General features: G+C 48.3%; 1 protein-coding gene across 1 annotated transcript in view; it reads left to right on the forward strand.

Moving 5' to 3' along the window:
- LeuRS (Leucyl-tRNA synthetase) overlaps positions 1-13,870 on the forward strand; it is a 34,848-nt gene extending 20,978 nt beyond the window's left edge. Inside the window, 2 exon segments of the mRNA XM_068361315.1 lie at positions 11,019-12,166; positions 12,169-13,870. Of these exon segments, the coding sequence (XP_068217416.1) occupies positions 11,019-12,166; positions 12,169-13,838 (2,818 nt within the window). The 3' untranslated portion in view covers positions 13,839-13,870.
- The last annotated feature ends 11,264 nt before the right edge of the window (positions 13,871-25,134 follow it).

A 25,134-nucleotide genomic window follows, 5' to 3' on the forward strand; every position in this document is an offset into this window, starting at 1 on the left:
TCACGCTTTCCTATTCGAGGCGAAATCTCTCGACTTTGTTCCCCAGTGGCACCGACAAGATTGGTCCCAGGGAGGAATTGCTCTGGCTACGCAAACTGCAATTTGAATCTTCCAAGATCGTCTCCCTCCACCCAAAAGGATGGTCCCTTGAAAGGAAGTTAGGCGATCTTAAACAAACTTGTTTGGTTCGCCCCGTTCTCAAGAGACTCAAAGTATGATAATAGTCTCTGGTACCAACTAGGGTCACGTTCTCATCCCATTACACTCGGCAGATGTCTTGAACATAAGGGGACATAGCAAAGCTAGGCCAAGTTACAAGCTCCGCTTCCCCTCTTATCCAGCGAAGAAAAACAATGTTGGGTCGGGTCTGTACTTGGATGGGTAACTGTTGGGAAACACGGGATGCAGTTGGGGGGTGACTGCTGGGAACACTGGATGCAGTTGGCATCTACATTTATAATTAGTCTGCAGTTGCCTTTTGCTCAAACACCCTCGCCTGCGTGCCCAGCGTTGCAGATCACTTAGCTCCCATAAGATCACATCTTTAAACCGTTGCCCACTCTGTTCTGGTTATGTAGAACCCCCACTCCTGAAAATTCTCAACGTCAAACTGGAAGCTGGATGTGGATTCAGAATCAAGTGGAGATTCGCGATAGCCCCAGCCCATGTCGTCTTTCACAGTCTGGCCTTTGCGAGACATAGTTGGCAAACTGCTCCTCTCTTTTAGATACAAGCCTCACGAAAGAACAAGTATCACCCCTTACGGGCTTTTCTACGCAAAAGTGCCCCAGCTTTTGGTCACCACCTTGTTTTTCAGATACTTGTAGTCCACCAGCGGTACTTCCAGTTGGTCACCAATTTCTTAGTAGTTCCCCTTCTCATCCTTCAGTTGGTGGAGCACAGTGTCAGAGGTCATCGACTTAGGCGGTCTTCTGATAAAATCCAGACTATGGTATAGAAGACATTGCTTTAAACTTTTCCTTCTATTGCTTTAAACTTCTCCTTCTATTGGTCAAGTTTAATTCTTGAAAGACTCAGTTGGGGAATTCCAAGTTCTGTAGCATCATACCTTCAGGGATACCTACGGTTAGTCAAGACAAACAGGACACTGTTTTACAGGCCGGTTCCCGTTTGGGAAGAGATGGTGAACGGGTCAACGGCCTTCCTTCTGGATGCATAATCATGGATCTTTTGTTCCTGATTGTTGTTTAAGCACAGAGCTGCTCTTGCCTCCTTGGCACTTCACCAACTGTGATGCCCTGGAAGTCCAAGCGTAGACTTGGAGTGACACCGTAGGTCTAAAGGTGATTTGTACAGTTCTGGAATATTCTAAGATACAGAAGTGTTTAAGGACTCTATGGTCAACAATTACTTTTCAATCACACCTATGCTGGAGTCAGTCTGGCAATCAAGAGCTCCATCCATCAGCTTTGAAAAGCCCATGTGATTTTCTTTTGCTTCAACTCTGCCTCTGGCGTGAGCAGACATAATGCCTAAGGACAAAATGCCTAATTCCTCAACACGGACAAAATGCCTAATGGCCAAAACATCTAAAAAGGGATAAAAAAACTGAACTATATAGCTTAGCACTGTAGAGTACTGACCTCGGCCAAGGCGGCTTAGTTTATTTCATACTGCTATGAAATTCAATGACTCTTTGTTGTAGTTTGTCTAGCATATATTGGGCATTAAGGACTTATAGATAACACGTTTATAAGATATGAAATATCCTAGGGACTTAATGATAGAGGAAAAAAAACTTGTAACAAAAGTATTTTTATTAAACAATTACTCTTTAAAAATGTAATACAGACTAAAATCTTAGTTTTCTTTAAAAAAAAACAACAACAGAATTTATATAAATTTATCTAATCGTGAATAGGTTATTTACCAGAATTGAAGAAAATTCAAAAATTATGTGCCATAGCCTTTAGATAAGATAAACCTTCATCATTATTGTAAGTTGCATGAATTTTGATCCGTTCATTTACTCGAATATATTTCTTATTAACTTTTTCAACATTTGCACCTAACAAATAAACTCGGTACTTGCTTGTTCAGTTTTGATTTTTTTTTTACAAGCTTAGAGAGAGTTGGGTGAGTGATTGAAACTTTCTTGTTAAAAGCATGGTGCCATCCTTCTAGTGAGTTCATAGTTCTTGGCAAATTTGATTCTATTCTATGGTACACATTCCTCATTTGAACATCGAAGGTTGGGCGTCTTCGTTGACATCTCTGAATTATTCCGAGCCATGTAATGTCAAAATATTCAAATAATTCACTCAGAATTTCGTCAGTTTCATGGTCGATTGAAGTAAAAAAATTCTGTAAAAAGATCAGCCACATCCTCTGGAAGAACAAAAGAAAGGCTTGTATTTGTTTGATTATGAAAGCATGTATATTTGTGTACCAGCGCTGGAGACCAAGATTTTGTATATTGCGCCAAAGACATTTACTGAAATGAAAGACACAGCCATTGATTAGAGTATTTGGAAAACATTTCTTTAAACTTTTTATTGCTACTTGTTCATAATCAAGAGTCACAGACTCTGGGAAGAGGCTCTGCTCTTTGACTGTAAAATCTATACTAATCTTGATTAATTTATTTAAAATTGCTAAGTAAGATCATTTTGCCTGAAAGGCATTTTGTATATTAGGCATTTTGTCCATTAGCGTTATGTCTGTTAGGCATTTTGTCCATGTTGAGGAATAAGGCATTTTGCCCTTAGGCATTCTGTCCTTAGGCATTCTGTCCTACTACCGCCTCTGGGGTGAAGTGAACACTCAAGGCTGGGGTCACTTAAGCCCTTGGCAGGATGCTCAAAGCTCTGAGACAATGTTAGATAAGGATTCCCACTCCTTTGGCTCGGACACGTATTCCCAGGGGCTGGCACCTTTTCACGATCATGTTGATCTGTCTTACAGTCGGGTTACACAGTTTCAGTAAATCTTCCAGTTTCTAGAGGAAGACTCCTCGGTTTTTTTGTGACAAACGATACATTCGCACATGATGCAAATTGGAGGTCTGATGCCTCTCAGTTTTGTCATAAGCATAGACAAAGCCGGGGATGTTCCTACAGCGTCAGATATCAGTAGATTGATGTCTCTCAGGATGTCTAATCAGCTTATGGGGACTTCCTTGCAAGGAGAGGCAAAGTTCAGAGCCAGCTATGGAAAAGTTTTCTTCAGACATAGACCACATGTGATGAGTTCTGCCCACAGCCCGGGAGCTAATACATCAATACTTGATATGTCATCAGCAGTAGTAAACTTCTACACTAGTGCTACCAAAATAAGCGTTTTCCCTAGAGAGGAGAAACCATCGCCCAAGGATTCTTCCGAGATCCACCGTACCCATTGAGAAGTCCATGGAAACGTTTCTGCATTAGGGCAAGAGCCTTGAGTTCGGAGTAGCCAGCCTCCTATTTGGCGCTGGTAGCAGCAGGAGTCCTACTGACAGCTTCCCCCCTTAATTGCCTGATTTTGGGAGATAAGGACGAATCTCTTTCTCTTGCACACCAGATATTGAGGATAAAAAACCAGGATATATCAACTAGTAGAACCTGGTTCTTTGTGGCCTGACAGCATCCAGAGCTTTGATTCCTTCCTTGGAAGGAACTCCAAATAAGAGCCCTCAAGCTCAGCTGAGTAGGCACTTCCCACCCTTCTAGAATCTTTCTGTGGAAGGTTTTACCGGCAGAGAAATGTCTAGCAACGTTAACTGTCCTGTTCCTGGGGGATGTGACATTTCCTTCAGCTGCACAGCGAGTGGAATAGCTATCCCGGCTCTTTTCACAGTACCATTAGCATCAGAACCAGGCAAGGGTGACATATGAGTCTGGTACAAAAGGATAGTTTGACTGGCCGTTTCTTTTCCTTTTGATCTTTCCCTCTTTTAGGGTAAGCTTTGAAACTGTGCCAGCTGGACTTTATTTTGATGTAGATGATCCCCCTCAAGCTTGCAGCTATTCTGTACTAAAGTATGGTTGCCTCCCCACTGCCGGAAGGGTAACTGCTTGTGGATTGTTTAAATCTCGTTAAAAATTTGAACTGACATTTGTTCCTACACTTAATACAAACCCTCATTGATTTACAATAGGAGATATTCTAGCGCGACCTGGAAAATACAGCAGAAAAACCTTAACAAGGTCGTTAACGACCGGGCCGGTAGTTATCCCCCTGTTAGGGGTGGGGGACTGCCGGTCGGTGGCTACTGAATACCTTCAATCGAATTCTAGCCGTCGCAGTGGTAACACTGTTGCTCCTGCTTTTGTTTGACTGGCAGACTAGCCTTTCTTTAGTGTGTTTTTTTTATTAACTTTTTTTTTCTTTCTTTATTAGATGTGATGTCGTCTAATATGAGGAAGTGTCCCAGGATTCCCCCGAAATCTTGTGGCACATTCATGTCACCACCGGAGGTGGATCCTCATTCCCTATGCCCTTCGTGTAGAGGTCATAGGTGTTCTGAAGGCTCCCCCTGCCAAGTATGTAGAGAATGGTCGCCAACGCAGTGGGATAAGTTCATGAAGAGGAAGAAGAAGAAATCCAAGAAAGATTCGTTACCTCCAGGGTCGCCGTCGAAAGGTAAGGAGTCTCGATCTCTTCCTTGCCTCCTTCCTCTGGGGGGAAGAGCGGCACCATTGACTTGACTCCCATTCCCCCGGGTCAGGCGGATCAAGTTGTCCCTCCCAGTGGGACAGTTTCTTCAATCATCAGAAATAATTCTATTACCGCTTCTATTCCAGATACCGTACGAGTGGTATGGCCTGCCCTTGGACTTCCTGGTTCTCCTTCGGTGGAAGTGTGGAACCAGTTCCCCGCGGGCACGGTTTTACCTCAGGTCCCTTCTGTTTTGGAACCTTCGGGAGTTCCGGACCTCGCCGACATCCCGTCAGCCCAATCGGCGGCCGCTGAAGTGTCAGCAGATGTAAGAACTTCAGCTCCCGAAGAACCTACTTCGCTCCGTGCTTGCGCTTCTACAAAACAACGTCGCAAGCGCGATTATCACGATACCTCCCCCTTCTCCTCCTCCTCCTCATCATCGTATTCGTCGTCCTCAGAGGATAGGAGAGAGAGAGAGAGAAGAGGAAAAGGAGAGCTCACTCTCCTTCGCCCAGACGTTCTCGTCGGAGAGAGAGGCGACATAGGAAGAGACGTCATCGTTCTAACTCTTCCTCGCCTTCTGTCTCTTCATGAAATGTCTCACCGAGAAGCGATAAGCGCTCTCGCCATAAACATAGAAGAGTACATCCTCGCGCCATCGTTCTGCTTCGCGATCGTCTTCCTCTCGCGAGGAAACATCTAGGCGCTATAAGAAGAAGAGCTCTACGATATATTCGTGCTCTTCGTCACGAGAGTTTTCTTGTAAGCGCAATAAGCGCTCCCGTTGGGGCGATGTTAAATCTAAGGAAAGAGAGCACTCTGAGCGCGATTCCTCCCCTTCACATTTTATCGGGAGGAGCTCAGAGCACTCTAGGGAAGGGAGAAAGAACTCTTCTTCTCGCCGTCGCTTTATATCAACAGAGAGAGAGAGAGAGCGCTTCCGTCCTTCAACCTCCCGATCACGCAAAACTCCGGACTTACCCACGCGGGGTCATTCACCTCGCCCTCATTGGTTGGACAGAACAGCTCCCGTTCCCATACTTTTTAACGAGTTATGGAATATGAGCTTCACGAGAACTTCAGAAGAAGACATAGGGGTTCAACCCTTCTTCTCTTCGGCTGAGAACAGAGGAGAAAACGGATCAATGCAACCTCATATTGAGACAGTACCGTTAATTCGGTCGCTTTCGGCTAAACCATAAACTTCCAGGCAAGCTCAGGCGCGCGCGGTGCCGTTGTCTAGCGCCCAGCCTTCCCTGGGAATATCGGCAATGGAGTATGCTACTTCGCCGTTACCTTCAGACACTCGGGCTTCTGTCGCCCCCCCTCGCGAGCAATTAGCGCGACCGGAAGATTCCTTGGAAGAACAACCATCAAAAGATCTAGAGTCCGACTATCTGAGGGCTCTAAGAACGATGTGTAATATCTCAGGCCTCGGAGATTTACATCTGTCACCTCGACATACCGACGCTCCAGCCTTAGACAGACTATGTCGTCCTCCACCAAACCCTAAGACCAGAATCAAACTTCCCTGGTCTGTTCACACTGCAGGCCATGTGAGGAAGGTCTCGCTGGCCGTCTCGGGGGAAACGGCATCCTTGAAGTCTCTAGGATCCCATAAACTTCTGCATTTTCCTTTTTCGAGGCAGAGTCGTTTTTACAAGGTCAGAGTCACCAACCGTTCTCCTCTGACACTGGATCCCCTTACAGCAAGGCTCACGCCTGGCTGCTCTGCAGAGAGACACTCTTCTCTCCCAGTCTCTTTCACCGCCACAGAAGCCTCGTCAATGGAAGCAGCGTCATGTCCCTTCTGGAGGCATTATCCTGGTTTGACATGTGGTCAGGTACAGTCGGCTACCTAGCTAGTCACAAAGACCTTTCAAACCAAAACTCCATGCAATCCCTACAAGAAGTCCTGGCAGCCGGGGCCAAAACAATGGACTTCCTAACTGCTACGGCTGCAACAATGTGGGGCAACTGGATTCTCAAAAGGAGGGAATCAGTAGTCTCCAGACTTCATAGGAGCATCGGTAAGACTGAAAAGTCTGATTTGAGGAACTCAGATCTTCTGCAGCCTCGCCTCTTTTCTAAGCAGGCGGTCTCCTCTGCCCTGGATACTTTGAGGAAAGAGACGCAGGACACCGCGATGCAAAAGGCTGCTTCCTTTCGCTCAATGCAACAGCAGCCAACGCCACAACCCAAAGCAACAATCGCAACTCACTGCCAGCAAAGACTCTCAGCCACCCCTCTTTTACACCCAAACCGATGGGCAGAGGAAAGTCGGCTCCTAAGGCTAAATGCAGAGGGAGGAACCCTAGACAGAAATAGGGTCACGGCTCTCCCCTCACAGTGCGTAGGGGAGTGCCTGCATTGGAGTTGGAGGAGGTGAAAGGCTATGGGGGCCATGCAATGGACCATCAAGGTGCTGCGTTGGGGGTACCACATCCCCTTCATAGACTCTCCTAAGGCTAAAGGCAGAGGGAGGAACCCTAGACAGAAATAGGGTCACGGCTCTCCCCTCACAGTGCGTAGGGGGGTGCCTGCAGGGGAGTTGGAGGAGGTGGAAGGCTATGGGGGCCATGCAATGGACCATCAAGTTGCTGCGTTGGGGGTACCACATCCCCTTCATAGACTCTCCTCCTCCTCAAACTCCTCCCCCGATTTCGTCCTCCCAGATCCCTCGGGATCCTGGGAAACAGCAAGCCCTAGCTCGGGAGATCCAGAGCATGCTTCTAAAAGACGCCATTCAAGAGGTCTCCAACGCTTCGCCGGGGTTTTTCAGTCGCCTCTTTCTAGTACAGAAAGCCTCGGGAGGTTGGAGACCAGTAATTGTAAAGCAAACTCCATTCAAATGGAGACAGCTGCCTCTGTGACCCAAGCGGTGCGTCCAGGAGACTTTATGGCATCTGTGGACTTGAAAGATGCATATTTCAAAGTACCGATCCATTGCACATCTCAGAAATTTCTGCGCTTTCTGGTTCAGGGTTGAATCTTCGAGTTCAAGGTCCTGTGCCTCGGCCCCTCGACTGCCCCACAGGTCTTTACGAAGATTTTCGAACTCGTATCTTCGTGGGCTCACAAGCACGGAATTCGTTTGCTAAGATACCTGGACGATTGGCTACTCCTAGCCTCGTCCAGGGAACTAGCTCTGGATCATCTGAGAAGACTTCTGAGCCTTTGCAAGGACCTGGGGATCCTTGTAAACGCAGAGAAGTCTTGCTTGACTCCGACCCAAGTCTTAAATCAGATAGTTTATGTCCATCAACACCCAGGTAGAGAGAGTGTTTCCGTCGGAAGACAGGCTGCAGGGACTGGACCAGTCCATCGCCCATCTCCTGTCTCCACTTCGGCCTTCAGCCAAGTCGTGGCAGTGTCTTCTGGGCCACCTTTCCTCCCTAGAAAAACTAGTTCCAGGTGGAAGGTCGAGAAAGTGAAGTCTCCAATGGCATCTGAAGACTCATTGGTCTCAAAACACAGATTCCCCTTTCTTGGCAGTGGAGGTTTCAAATCTGGTGTTACAAGATCTTCATTGGTGGTCGACTAGAGAGAATACCCAAAAGGGCATTCCCCTCCAAAGCCCCAGTCCGAAGTTAATACTCTTTTCGGACGCGTCGCTACGGGGATGGGGTTTCCACCTAGGCCCGAAATTGGCATCAGGAGTTTGGTCTCCGGTAGAGAAGTCTCTCCATATAAATCATCTGGAATTATTAGCAGCCTGGAAAGGCCTAAAATTCTTTGTGGAAGATCTACAAGGATGAGAGGTGGTTCTGATGAGCGACAACTCCACAGCCGTCTCATACATCAACAAGCAAGGGGGTACTCTGGCAAGAGACCTCTGTCTGCTAGCAGTCCTGATTTGCCAGTGGGCAGAAAGTCACAGCATTGTTCTCACAGCCAGGTTTATTCCTGGCCGGAGAAACATCGTGGCAGATCAACTGAGCAGGCATCACCAAGTGCTGAGTGGCGAATGGTCTTTGGATCCTCGAGTAGCGAAGACAGTAATAGCTTTGTGGGGTTTCCCCACAATAGACCTGTTCACCACCTCTCTGAATGCGAAACTTTCCCGCTACTGATCCCCAGTTCCAGACCATCAGGCAGCGATCCAGGACGCCCTTCAACACTCCTGGGACAACCTGGACGCATATGCCTTTCCACCCTTTTGCCTGCTCAGAAGGGTGATCAACAAACTCCGGATCTCCCGGAACTGCAAACTAATGCTAATAGCTCCGGCGTGGCCAAGCAGAGAGTGGTATGCAGACCTCCTTTCCCTGCTGGTTCAAGTGCTGAGGTTTGTACCTCTAGAACCCCGTCTGTTGACACAGCCACACAGTGGTATCCCCTACGGGAGAATCCACTTCCTGAAGCTTCACGCCTGGAGGCTGTCCAGTCTCTCCTCAGAAGCAGAGGCTTTTCAGGGAAAGTGGCTGAACACATGTCCAGGCACCTGCGCCAGTCTTCCACAAACGTCCACCAAGCAAAATGGAGAGTGTTTGCAGCTTGGTGTAGAGGGTGAGTCGTGTCTCCACTCAATCCCTCTCTTCCATTAGTAGTAGACTTCTTTGTGTACCTCAGAGAGGAGAAACTCCTATCAGTCTCGGCAATTAAGGGCTATCGCTCAGCCTTAAGCCTCATCTGTAGACTGAGTGGAGTTGACCTTTCCATCTCAGAAGATATCACCTTGTTGATTCGAGGTTTTGAGAGATCTTTCCCCCCAGTGGAGATTAGACCACCACCTTGGGACGTGTCCCTGGTGTTACGTTCCTTGAAGGGACCTCCCTATGAGCCCTTAAATAGGGCCTCTGACTACTTCCTAACCCTTAAGACAGTCTTCCTTGTAGCTCCGGCCTCAGCAAAAAGGGTTGGTAAACTTCATGGTCTATCCTACGAAGTCACCCATTCTAGAAGATGGGAAGTCTCGCTCAACTTCGTGCCAGGCTTTGTGGCCAAAACTCAGAATCCTTCATCAGCCGATGAGAGGTTTAGAGAATATCAAGCCTCAATAAGGTAACACAGGATACTGACCAATTGCTACTGTGCCCAGTCAGGGCGCTAAGAAATACCTGAAGCGCACCAGACCTTTCATACTGCGCCTCCGTCATCTCTTCCTCAGTACCAATAAGGTAAAGAAGAGAATCTCTCGCAATACCATCTCTTTCTGGCTCAAGAAAGTTATTGTGAGAGCCATACACGGAGACCCAGAGGCAGCTCAACCCAAAGCCCATCAAGTTAGGGGAGTGGGTGCCTCTCTGGCATTTAAGAAGAATTTTTCAGTCTCCCAAGTCTTAAGAGCTGGAGTCTGGAAGCGCCAATCTACATTCACCTCTCACTATTTAACCGATGTGAAACATAGGTCTCTAAACCCCTTTTCTATAGGGCCTATTGTGGCAGGGCAACAGGTGCTATAACTACCTTTGCACCCTTTTAGGGGACAGTAGCCATTGGTCGAGGATTCTGCGTTACACTAGGTTTTAGAAGAACGTCCATCTATCTTCTGCTCCTTTCTTCTTCCTCCCATCTGGGTATCCTAGTCTGTAACCAGTTTCAGCTGGACTCACCAATGGAAATAAGGTACGAAACTCATCTGACTCCTCTCACAGGGTATAAGTTATACTCGTAGTCATGAGGATTCCCCTTTTCAAGGTCAGGGGTTTCCTATGTATGATGGGTCCAAGTCATTGTTCCCGACCCTCTTCATACTGAAACATTTGTTTCCACGTAATTACAAACCTTCAGTCGCGCTAAGATTTTGGGGATCTACAGAGGAAGTTAATGGGTGATTTGTTCATCAATAGAGTCTAGTCTGAGGACTATCTTCCCTAGGAATAGGGAACCCTTCGTCCACCCTGACCTCAAGACTAAGTCCTATAGTAAAGAATGAGGGTTTGTATTTAGTGTAGGAACAAATGACAAACTTATAACAAAGTTTGTATTTTTCCTAACATACAAACCCGAATTCTTTACTCAAATCTTCCCTCCGTCACCGCCCCCTAAGATAGTCGTAGCTAGAATCCGATTGAAGGTATCAGTAGCCACCGTCCGGCAGTCCCCCACCCCTAACAGGGGGATAACTACCGGCCCGGTCGTTAACGACCTTGTTAAGGTCTTTCTGCTGTATTTTCCAGCTCGCGCTAGAATATCACCTATAGTAAAGAATTCGGGTTTGTAGGTTAGGAAAAATACAAACTTATAACAAAGTTTGTCATATTCCAGCCTTCGCTCTTTTAATACTCCTATAGTAAAGAACTCGGGTTTGTCTAGTTGGGACATACATATAAAAATTACTTTGAAAATCTTTTATTTTGGGTTGGTTTAGTTATTAATAGTGCGAGTATTTTGTGGTAACTTATTTTGAAGTTTATGTTTTTTGTAGCAAATTTCCATTCTGAAGTGTAATTGTATATTTTGTGTTTTTGCAGGTATACTATCTATTCTCCCAAAGATGGCCAACCTTGTATGGATCATGATCGGTCAACAGGTGAAGGTGTTGGTCCCCAAGAATACACTCTTGTTAAGATGAAAGTTCAAGAACTGAAGGGTAGGCTGGCTGAACTTTCCCCCAAACCAGTATTTCTAATAGCCGCTACATTGCGGCCCGAAACGATGTATGGACAGACCAACTGCTGGCTAGGGCCTGATTTGACTTATGTTGCTGTTGAGACTAAAGCTGGTGAAGTGGTGGTATGTACCCGCAGGGCTGCTAAAAATATGGCTTACCAAGGGATGCTGAAATTTGAAAATGAAGTCAAACCCATTTTAGAACTCAGAGGACATGAGCTCATGGGAACAAAGCTAGCAGCTCCACTTACCAGTTATAAGACAATCTACACTCTTCCCATGTTAACTGTGAAGGAAGAGAAAGGAACTGGTGTTGTCACATCTGTACCTTCTGATGCTCCAGATGATTTTGCTGCTCTTATGGATCTAAAAAACAAACCAGCTCTCCGTGAGAAATACGGGATCACTGAGGAAATGGTTAACGTGGAGCCTATTCCCATAATTGATGTTCCAGAATATGGAACTCTTAGCGCACCATCTATTTGTCAAGCAATGGGTATAAAATCTCAGAATGACAGGGACAAGTTAGTTGAAGCTAAAGAGAAGGTTTATCTTCGAGGATTTTACGAAGGAGTGTTACTTGTTGGAGACTTTAAAGGCAAGAAAGTTCAAGATGTTAAAAAAGGTATACAAGATATGTTAGTCAAAAGAAAGGAAGCAATGATTTATCAGGAGCCTGAGAAGCAAATTATTTCACGCTCTGGTGACGAGTGTGTAGTGGCTCTTTGTGATCAATGGTATCTCGATTATGGCGAGCCAAAGTGGAGGGCTGAAGCACAGAAAAATTTAGATGCCATGGAACTATTCCACGATGAAGTACGAAGAAACTTTGAGGCTACTCTGGATTGGCTAAAAGGCCATGCTTGTTCAAGAACATATGGTCTTGGGACACGACTTCCGTGGGATGAACAATGGTTGATAGAATCCCTGTCAGATTCTACAATTTACATGTCTTATTATACTGTTGCGCATATACTTCATGGTGATATTTATGGAGCAACAAATAAAAGTATAATGTCAAACCAGAGGAGATGACACCAGATGTTTGGGATTATGTATTTTGTCAAACAAGTTCAATGCCAAAGACTACCATTCAGAAGCAAACTTTGGAAAAGATGCGTCAAGAATTTTGTTACTGGTATCCAGTTGATTTACGAGTATCTGGAAAGGATTTAGTTCCTAATCATTTGACATATTACATTTATAATCATACAGCTATGTGGCCTACACAGCCAGATAAGTGGCCAAAAGGTGTTCGTGCAAATGGACATTTGTTACTGAATTCAGAAAAGATGTCGAAGTCAACTGGAAATTTCCTTACTCTGACTGATGCATTAGATTGTTATGGTGCTGATGGCATGCGTCTTGCCTTAGCTAACTCTGGAGACTCCGTAGAGGATGCCAATTTTGAAACACAAGTTGCTGACTCAGGAGTTCTTAGATTATGGACTTTTGTTGAACTGGCAAAAGAATTGCTTGCTGAGAAGGATTCAATGCGCACAGGAAGTGAATTTACCATAAATGATCAGATGTTTATATCGGAGATGAATTTGAAGGTACGAGAAACAGATGAAAATTTCAAGGCAATGATGTTCAAAGAAGGGCTTCGCACTGGGTTCTTTGAATATAGTAATCTTTTCCACCAATACCGAGAGCGAGCGCAGGTTCAGACAGGCTTGCATTGGGATCTTGTTTCTCGCTATTTAACTACTCAAGTTCTTATTCTCTCTCCAGTCTGTCCTCACATATGTGATTATGTTTGGCAAAATATCCTTGGAAATACAAAATCCATCTTGCACTCTCACTGGCCCACAGCTGATGAACCTGACCTGATACTTGTTAAGGCTTCAGAGTATCTTGCAGATGCTTCTCATAGGTTCCGATTACGTTTGAAGTCTCACATGACGCCAGGTAAAGGTAAAAAGGAGAATGTGACAGCACCTGTAGCTCCTTCACATGGTACTATATGGGTAGCTAAAACTTTCCCCAAATGGCAGAGTACTATTTTAGAAACTATGCATGGACTCTACAAGTCAAATAACAATTCCCTGCCTGATAACAAAGTTATTTCTAAAACTTTGGGAAGTATACCAGATTTAAAGAAGTACATGAAGAAAGTCATGCCTTTTGCACAAGCAGTTCGTGAAAGGATGAATACCCAAGGAGAGAAAGCCCTGATGAACACTGTAGATTTTGATGAACGGAAAATTTTGGAAGAGAATCTAGATTTTCTTCGTGGTACATTGGACCTGGAGGGAATTGAAATTCGCTGGACAGAGGAATGTGAAAGTGAGCGCACCCAGGAAGAAGTTGTGCCTGGTGAGCCTTTCCTAACTTTCACAACTGCACCCAATGTTGTTATAACTCTTGTTAATCCTCAGCCATATAATGGCTTTTTCAATTGTGAACTTCCTATATTTGATAATGATACAACATCCTCTATTTTTGCCCGTCTGAGGCGCCAAGAACGCTGCATAAAGCCATCCCTGAAGTTATCTTATTACAGATATACAGATACAGATTTTGGACCACGCATGCTTCCAACACTTGCAGAACCTCTTAAAGGTACTCAACTTATTCCTGAAAATGCTACATTAAATTTAAAGGAAAACAGCGTGTTCTTAAGTTCTAATGGAACTTCTTTGTGTATTGGTAGCAAAATAATGTATGTGGTTCATTAGGATATAATTTTAATATATTCTATCAATGCTTTGTTGGTTGTTTTAATAATTACTTTTCTTTTATTTTTAGTCTAGTGCAGTAGAGCATGTTACTTTGCTGAGTTTATAAATAAAAAATCTAAGAGAAAATTAGATTTTGTCAACAGAATTACAGTACAGTATACTGTATAGAATCAATTGTGCTTTTTCCTATACGAATACAAACCATTGTTTTTTAATAGGAGTTATTTCAGCGTGGCTGGAACAGCCATTAAACTTATAACCAGGTAGTTCTAACTGGCTGGTGGGGGGAGGGTAAACCCTGCCCACCCAACAGTCTGCTTAAGACTTGCCTTTGGCTTCGGCCGCAGCTGTACAGGCGTACTTCTTGCTGCCTCTGCTGGCTATTAATCTTCTTCTCTCTTTGCGAGTGAGGGATATCTTGCATGCAGACACGTGAGCTCTGGTAAACCTGGAAAGAAATGTGGCAGGTTTATGAGAAAACCTGCCTTTGATCCACATCATCATTATGGTTTTTGCCCGGGGACATGCAAAGTGCAGGTTGTGACTTCCTCTCTAGTGGTTAGAGTTTAGTAAAAAGAAAAGAAGCCTAAGAGGGATTCCTCGACTGGATGTGGCAATCCCCCAAGCTGATGCTGAAGTTATTTGTAGTGGGGGAGGAGACCCTGGCTTGGGGCATGCTTCATGGAAAGAATATTATAACTTCCTCCAGTGAAGGCAACATTCCCCTGCCTTTTCCCTCGAAGTTTGCTTTTTGCTGTATCACCCGATAAATGACAACGTTGGTGATAACTTGGAACTACTGAAGTTGTGCCCTTTCATAGGCATCACTGGTTTTTTATGTGCAGAGAAGCTCCTAGAGGTGCTGGCTGATGTTGGGGCCAAAATGCCTTCCCTGCAGCATCCTCCCAACTTCTCCACCTGTGCAGGTGTTGGAGGATGTGACGACCGTAAAATGAATAGTATTGGCTTCCTTAATTGAAAGCAATACTACTCTGCCTTTTCCTTGAACTTCACCTTCTGTTGTACCATCCAATGATGATATTTAGCAAGAGCTTTGACCTACAAAAATTGTGCCCTTCTTCAAGCATCACTGGTATTTCATCTATGAAAAAGCTCCTGGAAGTGCTAGCCATCTATCCCTCCACCTGTGAAGGCACTGGAGGACACGACACCCGCAAAAGAAACATTATCGCCTTCTCCAAGTGAAGGAAATACTGTACTCGTCTGCATTTCTCTCGAAGTTTGCCTTTGCTGTACCAACCGATGATGATGTTGGCTAGAGCTTTATCTGCAGAAGTCGAGCCCTTCCTCAGGCATTGCTGGTGTTCCGTATGTGGAGAAGCGCATGCATAAACCAGGTCACCTGTTCCATCTCAGTGCTCGAAGTCCATGCACTGAAATCTTCCCCTGTGCTTGTGCAATATGTGACAGGAACAAGTAGTCTCTCAGGACTTCCTTCTCTCTGCTTTAATATGAGCAAAGAGATGCCGCACCTCATAAGCTTGATTGGCAGCAAGGCTTCTTTCTACCGAATGGTAAGTATAATTTCGGGTAGATAATGTGGGCATTTTCACATTCATCAAATTTCATTATTTATGTGAATGAGAGAAGGAATCATTGATTAGGAAGGGGTTTTCCTTTTATATTAGTTTTAAAGGTTATCAATGTCATGAGTCAACCTAAGATTGTTTAGACATACTGTATTTGTAGGAATTATTCTATAGGGTAAACTCTATGGAATCCAGGTGGTGTTGTTATTAGAATCATTATTATTAGCCGATCCTTGAGTTATTCCTCTCACTGATAATTTCTATGCTGCTGTTCCTATTTATTAACTTCAATGGGCAGTGAGTTATCACAAATTTGAAAGTAATTTATATTTTTCCTAATGATATAAACCTGGAGCTATTTATTAGGGATTATCTTTTAGCAAAGCTGGAAGACTAGCCATTAAGACTTTGGCAAGGTGTCAGTTACCTTACCTGCTAGTTAGGCGGGGGAAGTGATGGGTAGAGGGGGTTGGCAGCTACTTCTCTCATTCACACACCAGTGTATCTGAGCCACTTTTGATTGCAGGCAGGACTTAATAGGGTGGACAGGTGATAGCAGGACAATAAGTAGCTTCAGGTTTGTATCGTTAGGAAAAATATGAATTACTTTCAAATATGACAAATTTGAAGATAATTTGTATTTTTCCTAACCATACAAACCTTAGCTATTTACATTGGGTTTACCTTTTAGCGCAGCTGAAATGACGAGCCAATAGTTTTAACGAGGGTTAATTACCCCCCGGGCTAGTTAGCGGGGGTAGGGGAAGGGTAGCTTGCTACCCCTCCCCCCCCCACACACCGGTGACTTGCTTCACTACACTTAGAGGTAGGACTTGACTTGGGGGTCAGGGATGGCGGGCACATATGTGTAAATAGCTAAGGTTTGTATGGTTAGGAAAAATACAAATTATCTTCGAATTTGTCATTTGTTCCGTAACCGAAATACAAACCACGCTATTTACATTGGGTGACTTACCCCTTAGGAAGTGTGGAAAGTCCCCAGCCTTACTGACTTCGGCTTGCCCGGGGGCTCGATCCCTCAGTGAGCAGCACTAGAGAAAGGGAGCCATTGTAACTCACAAGTTCCTAGCATCGCAAGGAACGAGTGGCCTACATAAGCAGTGTGTGGAGGAGAGGGTGACTCGTCCTATGAAGTTGACCTTGAGACCTTCAGATAGGAATTCTAGGATAGGACGTTCCCCATACCACCTCGTCAGGGTATGGGAGACGCAACAGTATTAAGCTTAATACTAGGAACACAAAGAAGCATGGGTTACCTGCAGAGGTCGAGGTCAGCTATGCGAGGACCAGGATGCTGCTTCCCCAAGAGAGGGGAGAATGAAGAAAGAAGTAAGGGTCAGACATACTCTTTCATTCACGCAGACTAAGACCGGGTAACAACGCCCTCAACCTACTGCTACTTGTCCAAAAAGGAGCCTGAGGTTAGACCAGCTGTTGTGCAGCCACCACAGGGCCGATAGAAAACGTATCGAGGCTCCTGTGGGTCACGTCTTGCAGGTAGTGGGCTGTGAAGGTCGTCTGACGCTTCCAGACCCCATCTTGAAGTACCTGCGTCACAGAGAAGTTTCTCCTGAAGGCCAGGGATGTAGCAATACCCCTAACATCGTGGGCCCGAGGGCGATGTGACGGAGGAGGGTCAGGATTCAAGGCATGGTGGATAACCCTTCGAATCCAAGCTGAGATGGTGTTCCTGGTGACCCTCCTCTTAGTCCTGCCTGTGCTCACAAACAAAGCTCGCACTTGAGGACGGACTGCAGCCGTTCTCTTCAAGTAGTGCCTCAGACACCTCACTGGACATAGTAGCAGCTGGTCTGGGTCGCTTGTTACAGAACGGAGACTCGTGATCCTGAAAGAGTCGAAGCGAGGATCCGGCACTCCAGGATTCTGAGTCTTGGCAACAAACTCAGGGACGAACCTGAACGTTACCTCCCCCCATCCCCTTGAATGGGCGATGTCGTACGAGAGACCATAAAGTTCACTAACCCGCTTGGCCGAAGCCAAAGCGGGTAGGAAAGCCGTCTTCCAAGACAGGTGGCGATCGGAGGCCTGCCGTAATGGTTCGAAGGGAGGTCTCTTAAGAGACCTGAGGACTCGAACCACGTTCCAAGGAGGAGGTCTCACTTCCGACTGGGGGCAGGTAAGCTCATAGCTACGTATGAGTAAAGAGAGTTCTAGCAATGAAGAAATATCCACGCCCTTCAGTCTGAAGGCCAAGCTTAAGGCTGAGCGATAGCCTTTCACTCCAAGACAGAAGGGCGCATTTCTTCCTGCAGATAAACGAGGAAGTCCGCTATTGCTGGAATAGTGGCACCGAGTGGAGAGATACCCTTTCCACCACACCAACCACAAAAGACTCTCCACTTTGCTTGGTAGACTCCCTCAGAGGACCTTCGCAGGTGCCGAGACATTCTCTCCGCAACCTGTTGCGAAAAGCCTCTCTCCGCGAGGAGACGCTGGATAGTCTCCAGGCGTGAAGCCGAAGCAAGGCTACGGCCCTGTGAGGGACGCCGGAGTGGGGTTGTCTGAGAAGCTCGTGTCGTGGAGGAAGCTCCCTCGCGAGCTCCGTCAGGAGCTGCAGAAGGTCCGGAAACCATTCCGCGTGATGCCATAGCGGAGCTACCAGAGTCATTGAACAGTTGACCGATAGTCTGGTCCTGTTGAGCACCCTTCTCATCAGACAGAACGGTGGAAAGGCGTACACGTCGATGTTGTCCCACCGTTGCTGGAAAGCATCTTGCCAGAGTGCCTTGGGGTCCGGGACTGGGGAGCAGTACAGGAGCAGCTTGAAGTTCAAAGCTGTCGCGAACAAGTCCACAGTCGGGGAACCCCACAAAGTCAGGACTTTGTTGGCTATCTGAGGATCCAAAGACCACTCGGTACTCACTATCTGCGAGGCCCTGCTCAGACTGTCGGCGAGCACATTCCTCTTGCCAGGAATGAAGCGAGCTGATAGTGTTATCGAGTGGATTTTGGTCCACCTCAGAGTCTCTACTGCAAGATGGGATAGCTGCTGCGAAAAAGTGCCTCCCTGCTTGTTGATATAAGCCACTACTGTGGTGTTGTCGCTCATCACCACCACGGAGTGATCCCGCCAGGGATCGTTGGAACTGCTGAAGAGCCAGAAAGACGGCTTTCAATTCTAGCAGGTTGATGTGTAGGCACTTTTCTGATTCTGACCAAAGGCCTGAGGCCCTCTGGTTCAGAACGTGCGCCCCCCACCCTTCTTTTGACTCGTCCGAAAACAGAGTCAATTCCCGGGGGAGGACGAGAAGACTCACTCCCTTTCGCAGGTTCTCGTCGACCAGCCACCATCGCAAGTCCGTCTGTTCCAGAGACCCCATTGGGATCAGAATGTCCGGAGAATCGAATCCTTGATTCCACCGGGACTTGAGCCGCCATTGAAGGGATCTCATCCTGAGGCGGCTGTTTGGAACCAGACGAGCCAGGGAGGATAGGTGACCTAAGAGACGCAACCACGACTGGGCGGGGAGCTCTTCTCGCTTAAGGAAGGGTTCCGCCACCCTCCTCAGCCTTGCTATCCGGTCGTCTGATGGAAAGGCTTTGTGGAGATTGGTGTCTATTAGCATGCCTAGATAAACCAGTCGTTGGGACGGCTGCAGAGAGGACTTCTCGAGGTTTACCACGATCCCCAGATCCTGGAAAAGATCCAGAAGAATGTCTCGGTATCGAAGAAGGGTCGACTCCGCGTCTGCTAGGATTAGCCAATCGTCCAGATAACGAAGGAGACAAATGCCGTTCCTGTGTGCCCAAGATGAAATCAGAGTGAACACTGGTGAACACCTGAGGAGCTGTGGAGAGACCGAAACACAGCACCTTGAACTGGTAGATCTTGTCGTCTAGGCAGAATCTCAGGTACTTCCTGGAAGACGGATGGATTGGGATCTGGAAGTACGCGTCCTTTAGATCCAGTGTGCACATAAAGTCTTGTGGTCTCACCGCAAGTCTGACCGTGTCTGCTGTCTCCATGCTGAACCGGGTTTGCTTGACAAACCCGTTCAGAGCTGAGAGGTCGATGACAGGTCTCCAGCCTCCAGACGCCCTCTTTACAAGAAAGAGTCGACTGAAGAAGCCTGGGGAGCCGTCGACGACCTCCTGGAGAGCACCCTTCTTGAGCATGGTCTCGACTTTGGCCCGAAGGGCCAGCCCCTTTGCCGATCCCGTGGCATAGGAGCTCAACGACACTGGATTCGCTGTCAGGGGAGGTTGAGATGTTGTGAACGGGATGCGATAGCCTTGGCCGATCACTGAGACCGTCCAAGCATCGGCCCTGTGTTGCTGCCACCTGCGGACGCAACGCTGAAGGCATCCCCCCACAGGTGGACACGCAGGGGGACTGCCACCCCTAGGGCTTGCGGCCGCGGCCGCCACCCCTAGGAGTCTTGCCTCCCCTGGAGGACTTACCGCCCCTCTTGACCTTGGCTGGAAAGGGCTGCGGCTTAGACACCACCTTCTTAACTGCCGGTGCCTGCTTTGGAGCCTTACGAGGCTGCTGCTGCTGTTGCGGCGGAGCTGGAGGCTTATAGGGCCGAGCTGTAAGGGTCCTATGGAGGAGGGAGTCCGTGCTGGATTTCCTGCACCTCTCAGCCGTTCGCTCCATGTCCTGAGGCTCAAACAGGTTCTCCCCCAGAAGGGAAGCATGTCGTAGCCTACACACATCCACTGCGGGGACCTTCGGATGGAATCTCTTGGACACAACATCGCGACGCTTCAACACCGAGTTGGCCCACAGGATGGTAACCTGGTGCGCCAAAAACTCGATGGAGCGGGTGCCCGAGAGCAAGGTCTCTAGGGCCTTCCTATTGGTCTCCTTGGACAAGTCCTCCGAGCGCAATAGGATGCCCAGAGTTCCTAGCCAAAAGTCCAGCCACGAAGTGGCCTGCATGGCACACTTAGCGACCTTCTCATGGCTAAGGATCTCTGCCGCCGAGAACGACACCTGCTGGGCAGAGAGCTTCTCAAGGGGAACTCCCTTCGCCAGCTCCTCCACAGAGTGATGGAGAGGAAGAGCGAGGCTGGACTCATCCAGAATCTCGAAATACCTCCTCTGCTGAAGACGAGGAGGAGGGATGAGCTTGTTCCCGGCAGAGGAACGACTGGAGGAGGCAAGAATCGCGAGCTGAGCGTTGGCCCTAGCTCTGGCACTCTTCAGACCAGGGCAGAGCCGCACTGGACTTAGGGGCCTTCCGAACGTCAAACACTTCATTTAAGATAGTGTCTTTGCCTTCACGGGGGGCGATGACGGGCTCCATAAGCCCGTTAAGTTGCCTTATCAGGCTTAGGACCTGCCAGAAAGCATGTTCGGATTCCTGCTGATCTCCTCCTTGCGGGCTGGCAGCTAAGTCTCCTGTCCCAGGGATCTCTTCCTGGGGTGAAACGTAGACGTTCCCCCGGGGAGCCGCGGGTTCCTGGCGAATCCTCAAAGATGATTTCGGGACGGTCTTGGAGTCCTTGGATTCCCTCCTGGGAGGGATACAGGATCCCAACAAAGAGGTTCGAGGAGCCCCTTCCTCACGAGACGATTATCCTCCATGAAGCGAAGTCTCCCCCCTTGGTGCCGAGGGGAAGACTACCGCTTCACTGGACTCACCCGAGGACGGAAAGGCCTCGTCCACGGGAGAAGGAGAAAGCACTCGAGCAGGAGAAGGGGGCTTCGCGACAGACCTCTTGGGAACCAACTTCGCCCTGGGGGAAGTCACCACGAAGTCCACTCCTCTCTTTCTCTTCAGTGTAGGAGAGACAGCCGTTGGTTTGTTACCCTGATCGGCGAGTGCTGGCTTCATAATCCTCACTAACGCCCGCATCAGTGGACCAAACCAAGTCTGTTGCTCCAAGGACACAGAGTCCGAAATCCTCGCTGAAGGGAAAGGGATCGGGCGATCCTTTGGAGTGGACACCACAGTACCTGCCTGAAAAGAAGGTGGGGAAGAATGATGCACTAACCTCTTCTCAGTATCATCCTTGTCCTGCACTACAATCCTGCGTTTGGGTGGAGGCGATCCCGAGCGCTGTCTAGGAACATGCGTTCCTGCTGCTACCACTGGCTGCGAAATTCGCCGCGAACGATGGTCGTGCGAGGGCGAACGGTCGCGCGGGCGCGCAGGTGGATGATCGAGCGGTCGCGCAGGCGAATGGTCACGCGGGCGCGCAGGCGAGCGGTCGCGTGGGTGTACAGGTGAACAAGCGCGTGTCCGAGTCGGCGAACGAAAGCGTTGGCGCGATGGCGAGGAAATGCGTTGCTGCGTTGGCGAGGAAGATCGCTGGCGGTGTAAATCAGCAGGCGATCGGTGGTGAGCTGGCGAGCGCTGACGCGCAGGAAAGCGATGGCGTGTTGTCGCATGGTGACGCGTTGGCGAGCGATAGCGCGCAGCACGCGCAGCACGCGCAGGTGAATGATCGCGCGATGGCGAGCTAGTAGATGGCGAACCATGTCCCTTCAGAATCTCTGGTCGACGAAGCGTAGGGCAACGCGTACGCGCAGGTTGTAAATCACGCGGGCGGTCCGAAGATCGCCGATAAACAGGTGATCGTTGACGCGTAGGAGAACGCTGATGAATAGGCGATACTAGAATCGCCTGTGAACGCTGGCGAGCAGGTGAACACTGGCGAGCAGGAGGGCGACGCGTGAGATCCTGTGAAGGAACAGGTGGCGCGGCGCGTTCACGAACAGGAACAGGAAGATCGTAGGCGCGTGAGCGAACATGTGCTTTTGAAACGCGCTGGAGAACGCAAACGCTGTTGTGTAGACACAGGATGGGAGAGCTCAGGAGACTGATGGCGCGCAGGGAGTCCAACAGGAATTGCAGGATGGTCAGAGACCATAGGGCGATGATCCTCAAAAGAGCGCTGACGAGCAGGAGAGCGCCTGTGCGCTAACACTGCAGGAGGGCGAGCAGAAGAATGCTGGCGTGCTAAGCGTTCCTCAGGAACCACAGGATGTAGGATGTCCTCAGAAGAGCGCTGACGAGGAGGGCGAATATCAGGAGAGCGCTGGCGAACAGGTGAGCGCTGACGAGCAGGAGAGCGCCGACGAGCAGGAGAGCGCTGACGAGCAGGAGAGCGCCTGTGCGCTAGCACTGCACGTGGAAGGGAAGAATCCCTTTGCCCCGAAGAGACCGTTGCCCGTCGGGTGACGAGTTCCCCAGAAGGTGAAGGTCTAGCAGGAGTTGGAGAACGGTCTGCAGAGAGGTCCAAGGGAGCAGGAGCTGTAGGCTGAGTACGACGAGGAGAGTCCCCTTCGGAGGAAGAAGATCCAAAAAGGTGCCTCTTAACCCCCTTATAAGGGGAAGGGAGGCCCTTGCGACGCAGCGGACGGTGAGCCTTACGGCGGAGGCGGCCACGGGGAAGATCATCAGGACCATCAGTCCTCCGAAGGGGAGTCTCAGTCAAAGCACTACCCTTAGAAGGAAGCTGAGCAGCAGAAGAGCTCGTAGGACTCGCTTCCCCCTTCGAAGGATGTACGGAAGGGGGAGGAGAGGCGTCCGCACCATCATCAACTGCACCTGCAGAGGATTGCCCAGTCACGTCGGAGGCCTCTGCCACCACGACGTCAACGATACACAGAGGGTCTACCTCTGCTACCGCCGGCGACTGCTTAACGGCGGCCCCCAACGAGACAAGGTCAATCAAGGCGACCCTGGAGGGCAAGCCCTTAAGCCCCAGGGAAGCCCAAATCTGTAAGAGATCATCATTAGACAAGGAGTTATCAATGGCCTCCCCCGGAGGAGGAGGGTGAACCGCCCCGCTATGGGAGGCGATGCCCTCTCCCCCACCCAAGGTCGGGAAACAGAACTAGTGCCTGCGCTACCACTCGGCCAACTCTCCTTAAGAGCCGGTCGAGGGGGAGCTTCGGAGGAGGTTTGGGCGGCGAAAGAAGAATCCCGAGAACCTTCCTCCTTCAAGGCAACCCCCGAAGGAGAACGGTCTCTCTTGGACTTCTTCTTACGCCGGCGGCCAAACCTCTCCCACTGGGAGGCAGACCACTCCCTACAATCACAACACATGTTTTCCTGGTCACACCGTCGGCCCCGACACTGAGGGCAAAGGGTGTGAGGGTCCGTATCTAAGGCCGACATAAAGGTCCCACAAGGGCGGCCTGCAACACCAGGGCACGTACGCATTGTAAGATAATAATAACGAAAGTCAACTTCAAACCAACACACAAGCTGTAGAAAAGAAAAAGCAGAAAAAAGATTAAAGGCTGTCAACGAAGACGATGAACAGACACGTCTGTTCACCGCCGAGCCAAAAGTGAAGAGAAGCAAGTCACCGGAGTGTGGGGGGGGGGGGGGGGGGAGCAAGCTACCCTGCCCCCGCTAACTAGCGCGGGGGTAATTAACCCTCGTTAAAACTATTGGCTTGTCATTTCAGCTGCGCTAAAAGATAAACCCAATGTAAATAGCGTGGTTTGTATTTCGGTTACGGAACAATTGTCATTTGTTCCAAAACTTACTACAAACCTTATGCTATTTATTAGGGATGACTCGTTCATTAGGAGGGTGGAAGTCTGACCACTGGCTTATCCATTGGGGCTTTCACGTACGGGCTTGCTCTTTAACTGTGATAAACCCTGACACCTCGCTAAAACTCTGTACAATGCATGGATAGTGGCCTGAGCAACCTGTGTGCGTGTGAAAAACAAGCAATGTGACTGTCTAGGTAAGATTATTCTGAGCTAAACAGGACTGTTAACATCAAACATAGATGTTTACCAATACCCACCTTGTGAGGAGTATCGGGGAACGTAGACAAGTATTAATTCTATACTAGGTTACACAAGGGAAATGGTTATTACCTGTAGATAGGTGAGGCCAACGTGCAGAGGACCCATGGTGCTGTTTCGCAAGAGAGGCAAAAATGAAAGAAAGAAAGAAAGCCAGTCTTTCTTACACATTCATCCCAGACTAATCCCAGGTAACCTATGCCCATCTGCTACTTGTCCATCAAAGAGCCTAAGGCATTCTAAACTATTTGTTATGTAGCTACCACAGGACCAATGAAGAAAGTCTCCATGCTCCTGTTGGTCAAGTCTCGCAGGTAGTGGACGGTGAAGGTCGTCTGACGCTTCCACACGCTCGCCTGTAGTACCAGCGTCACAGAGCAGTTACGTTTAAATGCCAGGGACGTACTTATGCCCCTGATGTCATGAGCTCTAGGTCGACGAGCAGGAGGGTCGAGATTTATCCTGCGAATCCAAGTTGTGATGGTGTTCCTTGTGACCCTCCTTTTGGCCTTCCCCATGCTGACGAAAAATGCTGACACTTGGGGGTGAGCTGGTGCAGGGCATTTAAGGTAATACCTCAACTCCTCACTGGGCAAAGTAACAGTTGATCTGGATCATCGGTTACAGAACGAAGACTCAATCTGAAAGGGCACAAATCTAAGATCCGCTACACCCGGATTTTGAGTCTTGGCAATAAACTAAGGGATGAAGCTAAGTGGTACCTCCCCCTATCCCCTTGAATGGGCGATGTTTTAGGTTTTAACTTTTTTTTTTTTTTTTTTTTGGTTGAAGCCAATGCGAGTAGGAACACCATCTTAAAAGTGAGGTGGTGATCTGTTGCCTGGCGTATTGGTTCGTAGGGAGCACGCTTTAGGGACTAAAGGACGCGAACCACGTTCCAAGGAGGAGGTCTAACTTTCAAGTGGGGGGAGATAAGCTCATAATTTCGTATGAGGAAAGAGAACTCCAATGAACGCAAGGC

The sequence above is a fragment of the Palaemon carinicauda genome, chromosome 37 (genome assembly GCF_036898095.1).
Source record: "Palaemon carinicauda isolate YSFRI2023 chromosome 37, ASM3689809v2, whole genome shotgun sequence".
Taxonomy (NCBI): Eukaryota; Metazoa; Arthropoda; class Malacostraca; order Decapoda; family Palaemonidae; genus Palaemon; species Palaemon carinicauda.